Raw genomic sequence first — 17,761 nt, forward strand, 5'->3', positions numbered from 1 at the left:
TTATTGGTTAATATTTTTAATTAAAAAATATCTTTTAATTTACTCGATACTTTGTTGAGTGACAATCGTCCGTCATTGGTCGTTTACTGAGTTGGCCAAGGGCTTTGCGGCTTAGTTTGGGACTAGAGGCGCTATGTAAAATAATTGTATAACTTCTGACATCCCTGAACATGACACCATAATTTTTACCTCTTTATTTTTTTTTCAAATCGCAAGGTTGATTTTCTCTTAGTATACCGATCTCGACCGTGATCAGTGACCATAGTCATCTGTCAACGGGTCGATTAGACCCGATAAAAGCACTAAACGATATTTTTTTACTTTTAGTGCGACATCGGGTCGTAATGACCTGATAAGTTTTTTTTTTTCAAGTATTTAAGAAATTGAAATGATGAATTTTAATTTCTGTGACGGGTCTGGGTGTAAATATGTATAATATGTATGTATTTAATTAAAAAAAAAGTATATAAGTAGTATATCCGTTAAGCTAGCACCCATAACACAAGCATTGAGTTGCTTACTTTGGGGCTAGCTGGCGCTGTGTGAAATTGTCCAAAGATTTATTTATTTATTTATTTATTTATTTATTTACTGTGTTGACGAAACAATTGCAAAACAATATTTATCTTTCGTACTACTGAAAAGACCGAATATATCCATCCCGCACCAACGCATGCAGCACCTAAGGTCAATTCAACCCGATAACGAACGCAGTGTGAACGTGTTAAGTATGCTTTTTTAATAAAAAATAAGTCTTTGAACATCAAGTGCCTTTAAATAGTTTCCATCCTTTGACGACAATTTAATAAAAATAAGTACCATGACATAATTATTTTGAAGATTATTTGATATAGACAAAAAATAATTTATACAAAACAAATTATTTAAAAAAAGTATCACAATATTGAATATTTGGTGCTCATTTCTCTTATTTTTGAAGACCAACAAGTAACGATCAGATATAATTTTTACATCTCAAAAATTTTTTGCCTAGTTCAAAAGAGGTTAAAATATCGATCGATTTCATTTATTTTATGTCTCAAAGAAAGAGGATCAATCATTAAAATAGATGACCATTTAGATTTTTTTATTTGCCGTTTTAGCTAATTTAAAAAGATCATTTAAATACATGCCTTTATGTTTTTACAATATTTTAATAACTAATAAATTATACGTGGTAAGTAAGTAGAGATCAGTACATCAATAAATAAATAAGGGTATTTTTGTTATCTGTATATGTGACTGTGTATCTGTTGGTAAGATAAATTTAATCTGAAGTTTGAGTTAAAAGTTGTACAACAAAAATACGAGGCCCTCTGGCCTAAATAAAAAAAAAATTGTTGAGGGACTGATATAATCAGTTAAGAGTTCTTTTTATTGAGGTACTGATAATCCGTTTTTTGCTTCTTTAGCATTTCAGAATGCCACCAGTATCACCCTTAAAACCAATTGCGTAGAATCTTGTAACTTAATAGGTGACGTAATCGGTAAAATTTTATCTTGTATTTAAGTAGGTACCTATTTATATTATGTTATTGCTATTTATCTATGAAAATAAGACAAAATATATGTTTTATAAACACTTAAGAGTCATTTACAGTAATAAAGTTTGAAAAAATTATTGCTGTGAAGTACAGAATCACTTTCGTGGCATCAAAAAATTAAAAACGTTAAAGCTTCCAAACGAGACTCACTATTTGACTGATTTACTGAGAATACAATCTTCACATCAAGCGCTACAATTTTTGTTTACAAAAAGTTGAAATAAGTTAGAAATAAAATTTGCCACGAAGGTGACGATGAGAACCGTGGCGATGAGAAATACCCTGATAGCATAACCGCCATTCGGCGCCATTTTAACTCTTTGAACTGGACTATTAAATTCTTACAAGGTAAAGCTAAATACCCCAATTATAATATAATGATTCATTAATTTACTGGTCGAATTCGTCGAATGATTCGTAGTAGAGCCACCAGAGATGGGTTCTACCTGAACAAATTTAGGGTCTACTTTTATTTGCCAGATATCTTTCTCTGTATAAATAAGTATACCTACGTCTATGTACTAAAATCAATCGACGGGTTAAGTGCAAACTAACACTTCCCTTTGGTAGTTAACTATCAACTAAAAATAATTTACATAATAATAATAATATCACGATGAACTATCAGATACTCGTCTTTTATATGTCGCCTGCCTCTTCACACTGGGTTCTGGCACATTCAACTCCTTCCAATTTTTCTGTAAAAATATTTCAGCAATTAACTACTCATAAGTTACACCATCTTAGTTTGACTTGAACAAACGTCAAAAATCTGTCAATATACATACAAAAAATAACAGTAGATGATAAAGTTACTGTCAAAGTAAAATGGTGCAATCCAGCCTAAGTATTTTCAGTACAGAGAGAGCTTTGAAAATAGGAACTTTAACAGAAAACTTACCAAAATTTCGTTGTCAGGAACTCTTGATAGAAAATCGAGTAGATCATTGTTTTGTCTCCACTCTGGGTTGATGTATCTTCTCGAGTATTTAAATAAACCTGAAAACATTCAATTTTGATATCTATTACCAAAAACTTAGTTAAGAAAGTCATTAGCTCATTTAAAAAAATAATTGCTTACCAAATGCCATCATCATGTAGTTGACCGGAATAAAGTAGAAAGCAAATGCCGACATCATCAGGAACATCATTGTTAAAAAGCTTAAGAAAGGCACTTTGAAGCTGGTCAAACTGTAAATAAACAAAACAACAGTCATTTTTAATTTGTTTACATTAAAAGCTACGTAAAAGTTAGTGAAAAAGATTTCCATTTAGGCATATTTCCGTAGGCATTGAAAATTCGTCGCTGTTTAAAAGTGCCTATACACAGCTATCAGTAATGTAATGAATCAAGTAAACCTTTACTTACTTATAAAGTCTTTCGGCCAAGGAAACTGAATACTCAACCCCGCCAGTGATGGTCAGAGTCATCTCTGGCAGGCCTGATATCTTGCTGGTCAGGCCCTTCTCAGTCTGAAAAAATTAAAAAAACAATTTTTTATCAGTCTATCAATGTAAGACCTCGAGCTTAAGGCGATTAGAGTCCTCAATGACCTTGGGCGTTTGACCTTCACGCCGCGAGCAACACCCGCGTACCCCGCACCAAAAACTCCGATTTGACACCGATCAAAAATACACGGGCATAGGTAGATACAGAATAGAAGCTCTTTCTTCATACATTACTGCCTATTATTTTAAACTTAAATTGATGAACCTTGATGTCGGTGTCATTTAACTCAGGCGTAAAGGTATTTAATAAAAATAACAAAATCCATGAACATTTTGTACGGGATAAAATTTTATTTTATTTTTCGTAAATTTTCTAATGCTTTTGTCGGTTCAGTCGTTCTCGAAATTTGAACAAACCCGACTTTATTACAAGCTTTTATTTAGCTTGCAATTTATGATGTATGTAGGTAATTACATAAATGTTTGTTCGGGTGGAATCTTGCAAGCTGAATTAGTTGCAAGCTGAATTAGTTAGACCAACTTCCTGACGACAACTAGGCTAGATGACAAAATTTCAATTATTTGTCCGCCAGACAGATAATTAGAAAATATTAGACTCATATTTTTTATTTTCTTTCACAATTAAATAATAACAGTGCTACATCGAGTTGAAATGGCGCGATACGCCACGCTTGAGTAGAATTTTTACTCAAATGTGACGTCACGCGACATTTCAACTCAATATAATACTGTAATTATTCGATTATGGAAAAAAATAAAAAATATGAGTCTAATATTTTCTAATTATCTGTCTGACGGACTAAATAGAATTTCGATTTCATTACCCAGTCATCATCCCTATTGGAACGCATTAGTACCTACCTAGTATTGTCTATGGCCTAAAAAAGCAAATGTTTCTGCTTTTGTCTATCACTTATGAAGAATAAACTGAAAATGTATTTGTCTTTTTATTAGAAATCCTTCATCAATTGATTGAGTTCAAATTTCGGATATACATGTAATTCGGGTGACAATGCAATATTGTGATGACATGGAGCTGATCTGATGGTAGAGCTGGAATGCCAGTGGCCCCATAGCAACTCCGGGAATAAACGATTCCATCGAGTTTAGGCTCGTTTGATTTGTATTTATTTATTATTATACCTAAATAATTTCATTACAATTTTCTAAAAATGCACAAAAACTTAAAAATCTTGAAAACGGTGATATTTTTACTGGGGTCAAAATTGGACGTTAGGGAGACCATGGCGAGGCCTATCGATGGTTGAAGGGTTATCCATTGTTTTTGGGACACCCTGTATAAGCAAGTACCTAATGTTATGTAAGTAGGTACGCTACTTTGAAAATCATGAGTCTTCAATTCTCTAAGGGAAACTGCAGGGTCTGATGATGGAGCTGGAATGTGGCCATAGGAATAGGCTAGTTTCTTTAAAAAAGACTTTTAGTCCGTCAATTTTACATTATCAAAAAATATTGGACACAGGATATTTTTATTTTTCAATTAAACAAGTAATTACGAAGATAATGATGCGATGAAATTCCGCGTGACGACACAAATCGCCACATTTTTAAGCATGCCTTGACGTCATGTGCCTCATCTTCTGAACTTTGGTGCGCTTCATCTCTTTAAATTTTCATAAGTTTAAAAAAGTGAAAAATACATTTAGAGTTTTTTTTTGGTAAGTTCACCGACGGTCTTATTCAAACTCTTGTAACTTTCTTGCTTTATCCACGAAACATCCCTATTCTTCGAAATTATTACGATCTACAAACGGAAAATCTCTGCTACTACGCCGCAGTAAATTCCCCATCATAAATAAAAAGATTTTTTTTAAAACAAGCTCTTTTATGCTAATAATTTTGGTTTCATGACATGCTCCTAAAATTCATCACCTTATAAGAGGATTTTAGTTTTTATCTGCGAAACTTTTTAATAATATAGGTACGTTTCATGGTTTGGTAATTTAGGGAAGTTTATTTGCACTTAACATGAAAAATATGGTATCAATACTGAGTACCTATGCACCTTCAGTGGCAACAACAAGGTCTACTGGGTAACTATAGTCTACAAAAGGCATGAAATAGATTAATTTCACTAAAAATTAAAACCAACTCCAAAACGAATCACCAAAAGGTAGGACACCGACACCGACTCCGAAAATGGCTAATTTTGTAATCAGTATCCAAATTTTTAATAAGCTCTATAGAACAATTCAATACCACTTTATCTTAATTTTTTTTAATGTGACAGGAGGCAAACGAGCAAACGGATCACCTGTTGGTAAATGATTACCGTCACCCATAGACACCCGCAGACCCAGGGGCGTTACAGGTGTTATTTTTAATTGTGGTATTTTCGCGAAGAAACATATTTAAAATCTAATTCTAATAAGTATGAAAAATATAAATTGTTTTCTTCACGTAAATCGATTAAGTTACAGATTCTGACTAGCTCCTAATTTGGATACTGATTGCAAAGGCCTAGTAAATAAATAACGTAATAATTTTTCTACTTGTATTTATCTAGTGCAGTTGTTTTGGAGTCAATTATAGTTTTTTTACACTAATAGATTCTATTCAGGTAGAAAATAGCGTCTGAGCGCGTCATAATTCAATTGTATTGTCTGACTGCACGTACTCTATGAACAATTCTGACATAAAATCTATTGTCGAACAAAAGCTGGGTTGCACCATCTTACTTCAACTTTGACAAGCGTCAAAAGTCTGTCTAACTTCATACAAAAAACACCGGTTATCGCCAAAGCTACGGTCAAAGTTAGGTCACGTCAGGTGGTGCAACTTAGCCAAAGAAAAAATTCATTTTGATCGCTAATGTCAGTTTGTAGCGAGTGACACAACCTCCCCGTCTGAAGGCCAGCGGCCGACTGCCGCCCGCACCCCGCGAAGGCCCCCTCAACAGCAAAACGTTCGGAATTTATCAAAAGTAAAATTTATGAATGAAAGTAATGTTCGATTGAAAAACGCAACGTGTCATTTAAAGATTAAAGAATTCCCAATCTATTCGTGCAAAAATCTTTTAAATTAACATATTTAAGTAAAAAATCGATGTCCCGTATTTATTTTTTTAATCCAAAACAAAGAGACGTAGCGAAAATTCAAACGTCACAAATGTAGTCCTTGAACTGTTGTATAACATATATTTTTTTCAACTATTTCTGTCCAGCAGTAAAAGAGGAGTAGGCTTTACAAAATGCCCATTTGGCGCGGATTGAGGACACTAATCGCCTTAATATCAAATTAACATCAGCCGTGACCAAATTAACGTAGATAACTAGATTATAAAAAATTGAGAAATCAGTACGAATTAAAAACAAAATACCTTTTCGTGTTCATTTGGTTCAGGGCTCTCATCTCCAGAACTAGAATTTCGCGGACTTGATCTGTCTTCTGAAATAAAAAATAAGATGCTACTATGTAATTAAGTACTTCATAAAGTCTTAAAATAACATTCAAGAATCTACAACTTATTTCATTTTCGAAGAAAAAGACAAATGGTAGAGCCCTCTATGATCAACATTAAAATTGACAAAATAAGTGCAAACTTACGTTGATTGCAAGACTGTGTAATATAGAAGTAGAAGAAAGGCAGCAGCAGCAATAATGGTGTAGCCCACAGACTAAAGTTGAGCCAGAACAAGAGCCACCCTACTAGGGTTACAAAGCACAACTCCTGGTTTTCCCATTCGAACAGATTCCTGAAAATGAATTTTCATACATAGTTGGAAACAGCAGTGTCATTAGCCGTTGTTGTGTTATCTTATCGTGCCTTAATAACATTATCGAAATGCCAATGGATTGCATTAATCACTCCAGCAGAGAAAATACGATATTTAGCAAGTTGAACGTAATTAGTAGGTATGTTTTTACCATCAATAAAGTACCTAACAACTAAATGCATAGAGAATGTTTGTCTCCGAGAATGTATAAAAAGTACAAAACTATTGCGGTATAAAATGAAGTTAAATAATGTCAAATTCAAAGCTTTTATTCAGTACTTTGGTCCTTTCCAGGGCGCTTATACGTCCCACCCAAATAACTTGCCCTACCACCACTTCGGGACAACTTAAGGGCTGGTGCTGAGAAGAAGTGGCGGAAGAAACTCAGTCACCTTTGTCACCCTCTTTTCATAATTAAGACACATATTTACCAATAATAATAAAATAGAATATTACTTGTATTGCTCGTTAAAATAATGAAGGAATGTAAATGTATCCCTCACGAACTCCATGTTGCTGTATACGAGAGCCACGTCGAACTTTGGGGGCTTTTTGATGTGTTTCACTTCTTTTGGGCGGAACAATCTTACTGTTGCTTTCACCTGGAATATTCACATTAATTTGTAGATATAGGTAAAAAAATAAGTAGTTGTTTCAATACATTTGTGGTAGAGTTGGACTAACATGGGACAATAACAGCAGAAACTCCTCAACTCAATAAATTCAAGTTTCAACAACATTTTTACAACTGTATGGTGATAGTGTCGCAGTTGTTATTTGTCTGTTATTGTTTCACTGTAGGTATGTTTTCCAAATAAAATAATATATTACTTGGTTGATTTTTATCAAATAATCAACAAAATAAACCTATCGCAAAATTGTGTTGCATCTTGCGATTAGGTACCAATAATAATCTAATAATGATTGAATTGAGATCTATGGATAAGATAGTGACTAACCGGATTCCAAAACATAGTCATTTCCAATTGGACTCTTGGGCAGTTGCCTTTGGCACCGTCCCTCATGTTCCGTGACTTCAGGGCGTACCATCGCGACTCTCCGTTACTGATCCTCAGTAGAGGTAGAGACAGCCTTCCTAAGGTGTCGGTGCGTAACGCAGCCACGATGGAACTGTCGTAGATCCTTAAGTCTAAAGTTGATGTTACGTCGTAGACGTTGCTAAAAGTTAACACATTTATCGCTTAAAAACATTGGCATAGGTACCTATGTGTCGGGAAGATAAGCATGCAGTGTTGACGTGGAATAATTCAAAACAAAAACAGAAGTTACGCAATGTGTGGAGTCTCTTAATTGACGTTTATAGAGTCCTGCACAGTTTAAATACTTCTCCTTATAAATCGATGTAATTATTATCAAACTAGGCTGGGTTAACAAGGAAATCCTAGTATTTAAACTTTGGACTAAGTGATAACGTACTTACGTCAAGTCCGCATTTAGACATACGAGTAGCGGTAGATAGGAGAAATAACCAATCGTTTAACAAGAATGAGCAATCAATATTGCCAATATTATATGTTACTAAATGGTCTATTAATTTACTTTCATAAACATTACCATTATAAACACGTGATGTTATTTATATGCACGTGAATATGGAATATGTTATTTTCCATCCATATTTTTGTCAACCTTGACTCACTGGATAAGAAAAGATACATTCGTGTTTTAACAACTGTTTATTTAGTTAAGTTTTAATATTTAATTTAAATTATTTATTTTCCAATCATTTTCTCAAAAGCTTAAAACATGCATTTACGAGTAGGTATCACACATACGATAGACGTCCTGTGTTCAATGAACCTTCTAAAAGAAGGTAGCTGACTGTAGCTGGATGAAAAAAGCGGAAGATCGTGCTTTGTGGCGCTCCTTGGTGGACCTGCAGACTACTGCCAAAGGCTGAAATGATGATGATGACGATATGATATATCCCAAAGATAATTTTTGCCCCTAGACATTCGCTTAAAACATTTCGATACATGGTGAAATAGTCCCGCATTTCAAATGCATGGTTTAGAATGATTTTGTATTAATTTAATGAAATTGCGTGATGAAATCATAATACAAACACAGAACGCTGACAAACAAAGTCATATTCCCAGGGCTTAAATACATACAATACAACTAAGTACGACTTACAACACATAACTTTTGTCCCAAGTAGGTTCGGAGCTGGCGCGGCAGCTGTGGGTTTGTACCCGTTCGTTGTCTACCTCCAGTGTGCAGTATGCGTTGGGTTTTCCACTTAACCCTTTAGCACCCGTCACTTTCACGTATAGCTGGCCCACTAGCTTCCAATCGCTTTTCAAAGTGTTAATGGCCTGAAAAGGAAGTAGTTAGGAAATTCCTGATTAATTACATGAAAATAGAAGTGATTTGCTGGCGATTATTCTTGTGTATCTAGAATCTTATACAGGGTGGAAACGTTAAGTGATCTCACTCTATTATTTCTAAACTATACAAGATATCGAAAAACTGATTACTGATTCTGAAAGTGCTTCACGAGCTCTTTCAAACGGTACAAATAATAGGTTACATAATAAACTGGATCTATCCGAAAATTAAATGTTTTCAGCCTCCATACTAAATATATGCCAGTCAAACAAAATTAGAAGTATTAATTTTTTTTATTAAACAATAAACACTTAAAATGAACTCGTAAATTGCATTCTTATTTAAAATTATTCATGGAAAACATTGGTTTTAGGCTTTACTTGCTATAATATTATCAAGACATGAGTGCCATGACTGTGGCTGTACTAAATGTATGGAAGCTGGAAACATTGAATTTTAGGATGGATCCAGTTAATTTTGTAACCTATTATTGGTATCGTTGGATAGAGCTCGTGAAGCACTTTCAGGATTAATAACCAGTTTTTGAATATCTTGTATAGTTTTTAATATTATGTTGTTTTACTAAATGTATGGAAGCTGAAAACAATTAATTTTCGGATAGATCCAGTTAATTCTGTAACCTATTATTGGTACCGTTGGATAGAGCTCGTGAAGCACTTTCAGGATCAGTAACCAGTTTTTCGATATCTTGTATAGTTTAGAAATAATCGGATGAGATCACTTATCGTTTCCACCCTGTATATGGTAAGAAACAATCTAGAAATGTAGAGTCAAGGGCACAAAACTATCTATTTAATCAAACATTCCGATTTCCGCTAGTGGCACTTATTCGTAAGGCATTTGCGTAAAAAGGTAAAACTCAAATACGAACATTTTTAGCTTTAACCACACCCTCAGCCAGCTGACCGTTGAAAGTATTAACGTTGTTTCGCACTTTGCACAAGGTGATGGAAAAGTGAACTGTTCCGAAACCGTCATCCAGCTCTTGCCAGATCTCATGGGTCCGCTCCTTTTCTAACTCAGCCAAGTCCAAGACGGAACTGTCAACCAAAAATATAACCATAAAGTATGTGGATACTTCTTTAAAATTTATCTAAGTAGATAAAATACAGGTGTGTTGGATTTTTTATAAGAACAAACGTAACAACAATCTGAAATTAAAACAAACCTTCCCATAAAGTTTTTCTGTTTCCCTTTGTCCCACAGCGAGAGCTTCAGCAAGTGGTCTTTGTAGAGATGCAAGTCGAATCTTTCCCGCCATTCCGGTTGGGCTGTATTTGGTACTCCCTTGGATTTGTGCGATTCTGAACCCAGCCTAATTTATTTTGAAAAAAAATTGTCAATATTATGTGTCTACACAATGGATTAGATTTCGATGGAAATACTCTGAAAATCTAAATTCCTAGGTGATTTGTCTTATTTACAAATAAACAATGAATTCAAAATAATTTATATGTCATTTACGAGTACAATAAAAAACTAACTTAGTACCTATTGTCCCAGATTAAAGGCTTACGGAATTATGTTAATAAATTAATCATGACGGACAGTGGGTAATCAATAGGTGTTTTGTAGAGTCGATAAGAAGATCCTATTGCGTTACACTCACGTGGCAACGGTTTCAAAGTCGTTCTATCTTCCATATGTTTTGATAAACTAAAGGATAACAGCATGTAATCTTTTATCATTTAAATTCAATTATAGACCTGCCTTATTAGTAGTCACCTTGTTATAATTAAATCTAAAGCAGATTCACGGAGCTTTGACTGAATAGGGGACCAAATCTATACTTATAATAAATCTGTAGAGAGGTCAATTCTGTACATGAAATATATTTTCAAAATAACTATCAGGGGGTGATTAGTGATCGATACTGATGCCAAAAATGCAATCAGTAAAATTTTTGTCTGTCTGTCTGTCTGTAGTCTGTCTGTCTGTCTGTCTGTATGTTGCTTATAGAAACAAAAACTACTCGAGGGATTTTAACGAAACTTGGTAATTTTTCATACTCCTGGGAAGGTTATAGTATACTTAGGAATTCCCACGGGATCGGGAATTAGCGGGAAAATCCTTTTGTATGAAAAATCTATGCAGGTACCTTAGTAAACTTAAAGCTTAGTTACAACAAGATATTGCAAAATTCCCACGGGCACGGGAGTTAACGGGAAAAAACATTTGTATGAAAAAATCTAAACCGCGTAAGATAGATGAAGGGGGTAAAACGAGATCCACGCGTACGAAGTCGCGGGCGGCCGCTAGTACTTATAATAAATCTGCAGAAAGGTCAATTCTGTACATGAAATATACATGTATGTATTTTCAAAATAACTATCAGGGGGTGATTAGTGATCGATACTGATGCCAAAAATGCAATCAGCAAAATTTTTGTCTGTCTGTCTGTATGTTCCTTATAGAAACAAAAACTACTCGACGGATTTTGACGAAACTTGGTACAATTATTCTTCATACTCCTGGGCAGGTTATAGTATACTAAGGAGTATCCCACGGGAACGGGAATCAGCGGGAAAATCCTTTTGTATGAAAAATCTAAACCGCTTAAGTTAGACGCTTGATGGCATGCAGGTATCTTGCATGCAGGCATGCAAACTTAAAGCTTAGTTACAACAGGATATTGCAAAATTCCCACGGGAACGGGAGTTAGCAGGAAAAAACATTTGTGTGAAAAAATCTAAACCGCGTAAGATACCTAGATGAAGGGGGTAAAAATCCACGCGTACGAAGTCGCGGGCGGCCGCTAGTATTCAAATAAATAGGTTTCGATTTTTTTACTTATTTTATTAAACTTCCACTTTTGTAATTATTGATATCAATATTAGTTTTTTAGAAATTACCAAGAAGTTTTAAGCTCTACAAAGTAGTTAGTAATATGTTTTGCTTTCTTACCGAAATTTACAGTACAGATTATGTGAACTCCTGTCATCTGGTGGATCCGGTAGACCTTTGGCCTCCACGAGGACTATGTTAACTATTGTATGCCATCCTTTTGGTTGTGTTTTCTGCAAAAGTAAAGAGATATTGTGTAATAAACCAAATATTATTTACTTATTACGTTATTACGAGTAACGAGGTGACCCCACAACAACTAAGTATTTAGTTGAATCATACTGAAGCCGGAACTAATTTACAGATTATTTTGAAATTAATAACTTTACTTATCTACTATCTCTATACGAAATCTTTAAAGCGTGCATATGTACTCAAGCTTGAACTGAAATTAGATTGCTTAGTGCCCTTGCTTGCGGTATTTCAGTAAGCATAAATTTTCATGAAAGGAACTTAATATGATTTGATATGAAGTTGTGTAAAAGTCCTTTTTTTAAGCCTATTTACAGAAATAAATGAGTTTTAATGAGTTTTTAATCAGTTTTTGATACGTTTTCGGTTGATTCGGTTTGCGAACTTTTTAAGAAGTCGATGTTTTAGCTGACAGTAGACATCGTCTAGAAAATCATAATATAAGTGAACTGAAAAAGCATCAAAAGTGGCCACTTGCACACTTAAGAGACGTAAATCCGCTTAGTAACATTTGCAATGTTGTTGCAATGACACATTGGATGTTCGTGATTTGTATCCCACTTGACCAGCGCGGCATTAAGACTTACGAGTAAACAACAAAGATAATAAAGCATTGAACGTAATTTAACCTTCTTATGAAGTAAAGTCTGTCCTAAAGTCTAAACGGTCTACATGGAAGACGTAATAACATACAGGGTGTCCCGTAATGTAACGTCAAGCCGGAACTGGGTGTTGAGGCAAGTTGTGCTGGTTATCAGAAAAATATAAAAAAAAATCTATGTGGCATATTTTAAAAATAATAGGCATTTAAAAAAAATCAAAAAATTCTACTCCAGGTGACGGTCCTTTTGCTCGTGTTGCCCCATATCTTCACTTTTTCCAAATTTTTTTTTTGTTATGTAACCCTGAATAATGCTTCTCTATATTGTTATCAAAATTACAAAACCAGCTGCTCCAGCTTGGATGAAAAAAATACATTATTCCCAAAAAAAATTTCAAAATAAAAATTTTGCCTAGTTTAAACTGACTGTACTGAAAAAAAAATGTACTACGCGAGTGTGGCAAGTGACGTCATAATTTGGCTCATTTAGTAAGGATTCCAAAATGGTATAACACTTGGTAAATTTTTGCTGTAATTGTCGACAATTTTTGTTTTTTTGGAAATAGTCCCGATTTTAACTTTATCTACCTTGGTTAAAAATTATTATTCTAATGTGCCCAAACTGACTGACTACCGTACAGTCAGTCACAGAAACTTTTGTCACCATGACAGTAATTAGTAGTTGACATACTGTGACAAAAGTCACCCGTGCGCGCGCGCCTTTACTACCTGCTCTGCCTGCACTTGTACTTGGTAACAGGGATAATAAGGATATGAAGTTTCGGTTATGGATACGGTTACGGATATTAGAATAATATTATACCGGTTTCGGTTACGGTCACGGATATGAAATCATTTCAGATTATCCGAAAGTCTCGGATAATTTCGGTTACGGAATTATTAGAATTTCAAAAATGTAGGTATAATACAAATAGCAAGATGCTGCGTGAGCGTGACCCACATAGCTACTTTATGTACCAACTAAGACGACACCTATCTACACTTAATATTATAAAGAGGAAAACTTTGTTTGTTTGTTTGGTTGTAATGAATAGGCTCAAAAACTACTGGACCGTTTTTAAAAATTCTTTCACCATTTGAAAGCTACATTATCCACGAGTAACATAGGCTAAATTTTATTTTGGAAAAAAATAGGGTTCCGTAAAATATGTAGATAATGTAGTCCACGCGCGCGAAGCCGCGGGCAGAAAGCTAGTGTATGATAAAGGTAAAACAGGCTGGCATATTAGATGGTGCCAGCGAATGCCAGACAAGTTGGTAACAAATATTAAGATTTAAGGTACAATTCCAAGACGGGCCGCAGACCGCAAACTGCAACCGCAAACTGCAAAACTATGAAATCGGCAGCGCGGCATTGCAGCTGCGGCGTGTATAATGCAGATTTCATAGAGTTTTGCAGTTTGGCCTTTATCCGAAACTATCCGTAACTTTTGAATCAGTTTCGGTTACGGTTATGGACATTTTTTTATTTCGGATATCCGATAGTTTCGGTTACGGTTACGGATATCCATAACATCCCTGCTTGGTAAGATGGCCCTCTCCGTCCCGCTCATACCTTTTAAAATGGCTTCTCCACCTCACTTAAGCCAGAAACTTGAATTTTGGGCACATTAGAATAATATTTTTAACCAAGGTAGATTAAGTTAAAAACGGGATTATTTCCAATAAACAAAAATTGTCGACAATTACAGCAAGATTTTACAAAGTGTTATACCATTTTGGAATCCTTACTAAATGAGCCAAATTATGACGTCACTTGCCACACTCGCGTAGTACAATTTTTTTTCAGTACAGTCAGTTTAAACTAAGCAAAATTTTTGTTTTGATATTTTTTTTGGGAATAATGTATTTTTTTCATCCAAGTTGGAGCAGCTGGTTTTGTAATTTTGATAACAATATAGAGAAGCATTATTCAGGGTTACATAACAAAAAAAAAATTTGGAAAAAGTGAAGATATGGGGCAACACGAGCAAAAGGACCGTCATCTGGAGTAGAATTTTTTGATTTTTTTTAAATGCCTATTATTTTTAAAATATGCCACATAGATTTTTTTTTATATTTTTCTGATAACCAACACAACTTGCCTCAACACCCAGTTCCGGCTTGACGTTACATTACGGGACACCCTGTATAAGGGGGGGCTGAAGGAACTGTCAAAGTTATTTGACCTAAAAAATTGTCTTGCCCCAATCTGGGCCAGAAGGGGGACGCCCATAAAAGTAAATAATGCCCGTTTTCACCATTAATCCCTAATTTTTAAGTGTCCCCTATGAAAAAAATCCTGTTATGTGTCACTTAAAAATTAGGGAATGATGGTGAAAACGGGCATAATGCGGTAACACGAGTTTTGCTTTCATAGAGGTCACTTACAAATTAGGAAATGATGGTGAAAACGGGCATAAGACAGGTACCTAATGAATCGTTATTCTTAACGATTACAAATTTCGATTCGTGGGTTCGATTCCCGCCTTAGGCAGATCAACTTTTTCAAGTTGTTTTTGTTTATTTAAAATTACCTAATAAATATCAAGTTCCCGACTTACCTGTATCAAACTGGGATCTATGTTCCTAACAGGAACAACCGCGCGTGATGAAGCAGACACTGACTCCAGCGCTGAGGTGTCACTTGTTCTTCTACTGCTTCTACTGCTTCGGGGTCGTAAGCTATACGAAAACAAAAATTACAAGAAAGCTTGGTATCTCCTGAAGAATAAGTTCAGAAAAGGTCTAGTAGGATTTGGACAGAAACGCAGTAAGTAATAATAAAAAAATAAAGCCAGTCAAATACTGTTTTATTAGTGAATAATTTTAACAATAAAGCAACAATCATCATACAATCAAAAATGTTTTTATCTGGGGGCACGGTCAGGCTACTTAATGTAGGTATATTGACTAATGTGTATTATTTTGTGAACTCAGCGCGTGTAGAGTTTATTAAAAGCTTTTGCTGTAAGTACATGAGGTCTGATAGTTTTTTGACAGTGCGAGCTATGGTTACATTGTTTTATTGTTTTGATAACAACTCCTTGACTAGCAGCAATGACTGATAACGCTAAAGTTATCTACTTAAATATATTTCAAGTATAATATCCAATTTTATCGACACTAGTAATATTAAATTTAAATTTTATTTTATTTATTTCTTTTATTTATTAGGACAACCAACAAGACAAACACGCATACATGGAATTACTATAACTAAAATAAATTATTTTTAAAGTAATTGAAAAACAGACTTACAGTGTAGATATTTTGGATCTCAGCGGAGTTGCATTACTATCACTTGAGGCGATTGAAGTTCTGTCAAAATGTCTGGCATCACCATTATGACTTGTATTATTAACCATTTCAGGAACACTGTCATTGTTATTATTAGTCTCGGGATCCATTGCCACTCGCTATTATTCCACTGAACATGCACCACACTTGCTTACAAACATACGTCTAATTAGTTCTCAATCAATAGTCTTGTTTCTCGCGATTATCTATTACGAAATGACGTATATCACCAATCTTGTTATTAAAACGATATTGAACAAAAAACAATGTCTATCTCGACCCTGTTATCAGATAGGTGCCTTGACTTTACCTTCCAATATCCTTTAAATTATTTAAATTACTAAGATTAATGTACTATTGCGACGTTAAGTAAGTAATTCGTCAATGATCCCTCAAAAATATTTCCAACTGAGTTGCGGTAAAGAAAATGTAAGTTTAAGATACCTTAGCCCGCGGTATCTAAGTTAAGCTACTTACAAAACGTGCGACCAAAACAAACATGATAAGTTACTTAATAATAATAAGTCAAGTCTTAATTTCCCACAAAATAAAATATAAACTAAGTAATCCGTTATCAAGTTTTTAAGGCAATCAGCAGCTTTTTTTTAATACATTATGCTTATTTATTCATCCGTGCAATGTGTCCCGCCCATCTCCATTTACGGCTCTCTATCTCTTCCACCACGTCGCTGATCCTCGTCTTTTCTCTGATCCACTCGTTCGTTTTGTGATCTTGTAGGGAGACGCCAAGCATCTGTCTTTCCATTGCTCGTTGTGCGACTCGGAGTCTCTCAGCAGACTTTTCTGTCAGCGTCGTGGTCTCCATCCCATACACGAAGACACAGCGGGCGGGACACATTGCACGGATGAACCAGGATCGCTGGGCCAGAAAGACCCTGGAGTGGAGACCCCGCAACAACACCCGCGGCAGGGGAAGACCGCCTAAACGATGGACAGACGATATCCGGCAGCAGGCTGGAGTGAACTGGATGCGTGTGGCCAGGGACAGAAAACGGTGGAGGGTTGAAGAGGAGGCCTATGTTCGAAGGCGAACCCAAAGGCTGACATAGATAGATAGATAGATGCTTATTTATTACCCACGTCCAAATAGTTTTTGCCCGCGGCATAATGCCCGCGTGAATTTCAGTTTGTCACAGAAAGACTCAATAAGTATTTGATATTACTGGACCATATAGAGTTTTTCTTAAGACAAACTGATTGTAAGTAGGTACTTAAATTATATCATTCATTCATTCATTTATTTATTCCAAAAACAAAATACATTGTATAGGAAAATTCTGTACCCCCAGTGAAAAGGGATCTAACTCGACTTAGATCAAAATTGACTTTATAACATAATGTGAATCTCTGAAAAATTAGCTATTTTTGTATCTAATCGGTATGTTTCTACGACGTATAGAAACGAAAATAATTTTGTGCCAAATGATACAAGTAAGGCTTTGTGAACCAATTTTGAGTTTTCCTTCGTGTATATTGATACATGTCTACTTTTAACAAAGTGTACCGGAGGCTTCTTTCACTTTTTTATTGTGTCAAGAGGTATGACTCGTGTTACTACTTTTTACACGATTGAAGTTGTTCAGATTGAATTTGTGATTAACAATATAAGATGACTCATATTAATATACACAAAAAAAACTAAGTATTGTTGGTTGGTGAAAAAGAATGTAACTTAATTT

General features: G+C 34.9%; 1 protein-coding gene across 1 annotated transcript; it reads right to left on the bottom strand.

The window, feature by feature from the left end:
• Window positions 1–1,827: 1,827 nt before the first annotated feature.
• LOC135082504 (multiple C2 and transmembrane domain-containing protein-like) lies at window positions 1,828–16,304 on the bottom strand. Its single transcript, XM_063977303.1, has 14 exons — window positions 16,023–16,304; window positions 15,326–15,446; window positions 12,029–12,141; window positions 10,293–10,439; window positions 9,996–10,164; window positions 8,909–9,090; window positions 7,711–7,930; window positions 7,208–7,353; window positions 6,582–6,730; window positions 6,355–6,422; window positions 2,914–3,017; window positions 2,626–2,735; window positions 2,446–2,543; window positions 1,828–2,242 (listed from the first exon to the last, which is right to left on the bottom strand). The coding sequence occupies exons 1-14, from the start codon at window positions 16,169–16,171 to the stop codon at window positions 2,156–2,158; spliced, it is 1,863 nt and encodes a 620-aa protein (XP_063833373.1). The 5' UTR covers window positions 16,172–16,304; the 3' UTR covers window positions 1,828–2,155.
• Between the last annotated feature and the right edge of the window lie 1,457 nt (window positions 16,305–17,761).

This window comes from Ostrinia nubilalis, chromosome 2, assembly GCF_963855985.1.
Source record: "Ostrinia nubilalis chromosome 2, ilOstNubi1.1, whole genome shotgun sequence".
In the NCBI taxonomy this organism is placed as follows: Eukaryota; Metazoa; Arthropoda; class Insecta; order Lepidoptera; family Crambidae; genus Ostrinia; species Ostrinia nubilalis.

What these genes read in the sequence shown, in the direction of transcription:
- LOC135082504 (XM_063977303.1), bottom strand. Translation starts at nt 16,171, where the DNA reads ATGGATCCCGAGACTAATAATAACAATGACAGTGTTCCTGAAATGGTT. An exon ending in TGGGACAAAAGTTATGTGTT is followed by an intron (nt 7,931 to 8,908) that starts GTAAGTCGTACT and finishes GTTAACTTTTAG; the next exon opens with CAACGTCTACGACGTAACAT. An exon ending in TTGGCCGAAAGACTTTATAA is followed by an intron (nt 2,736 to 2,913) that starts GTAAGTAAAGGT and finishes GTTTATTTACAG; the next exon opens with TTTGACCAGCTTCAAAGTGC.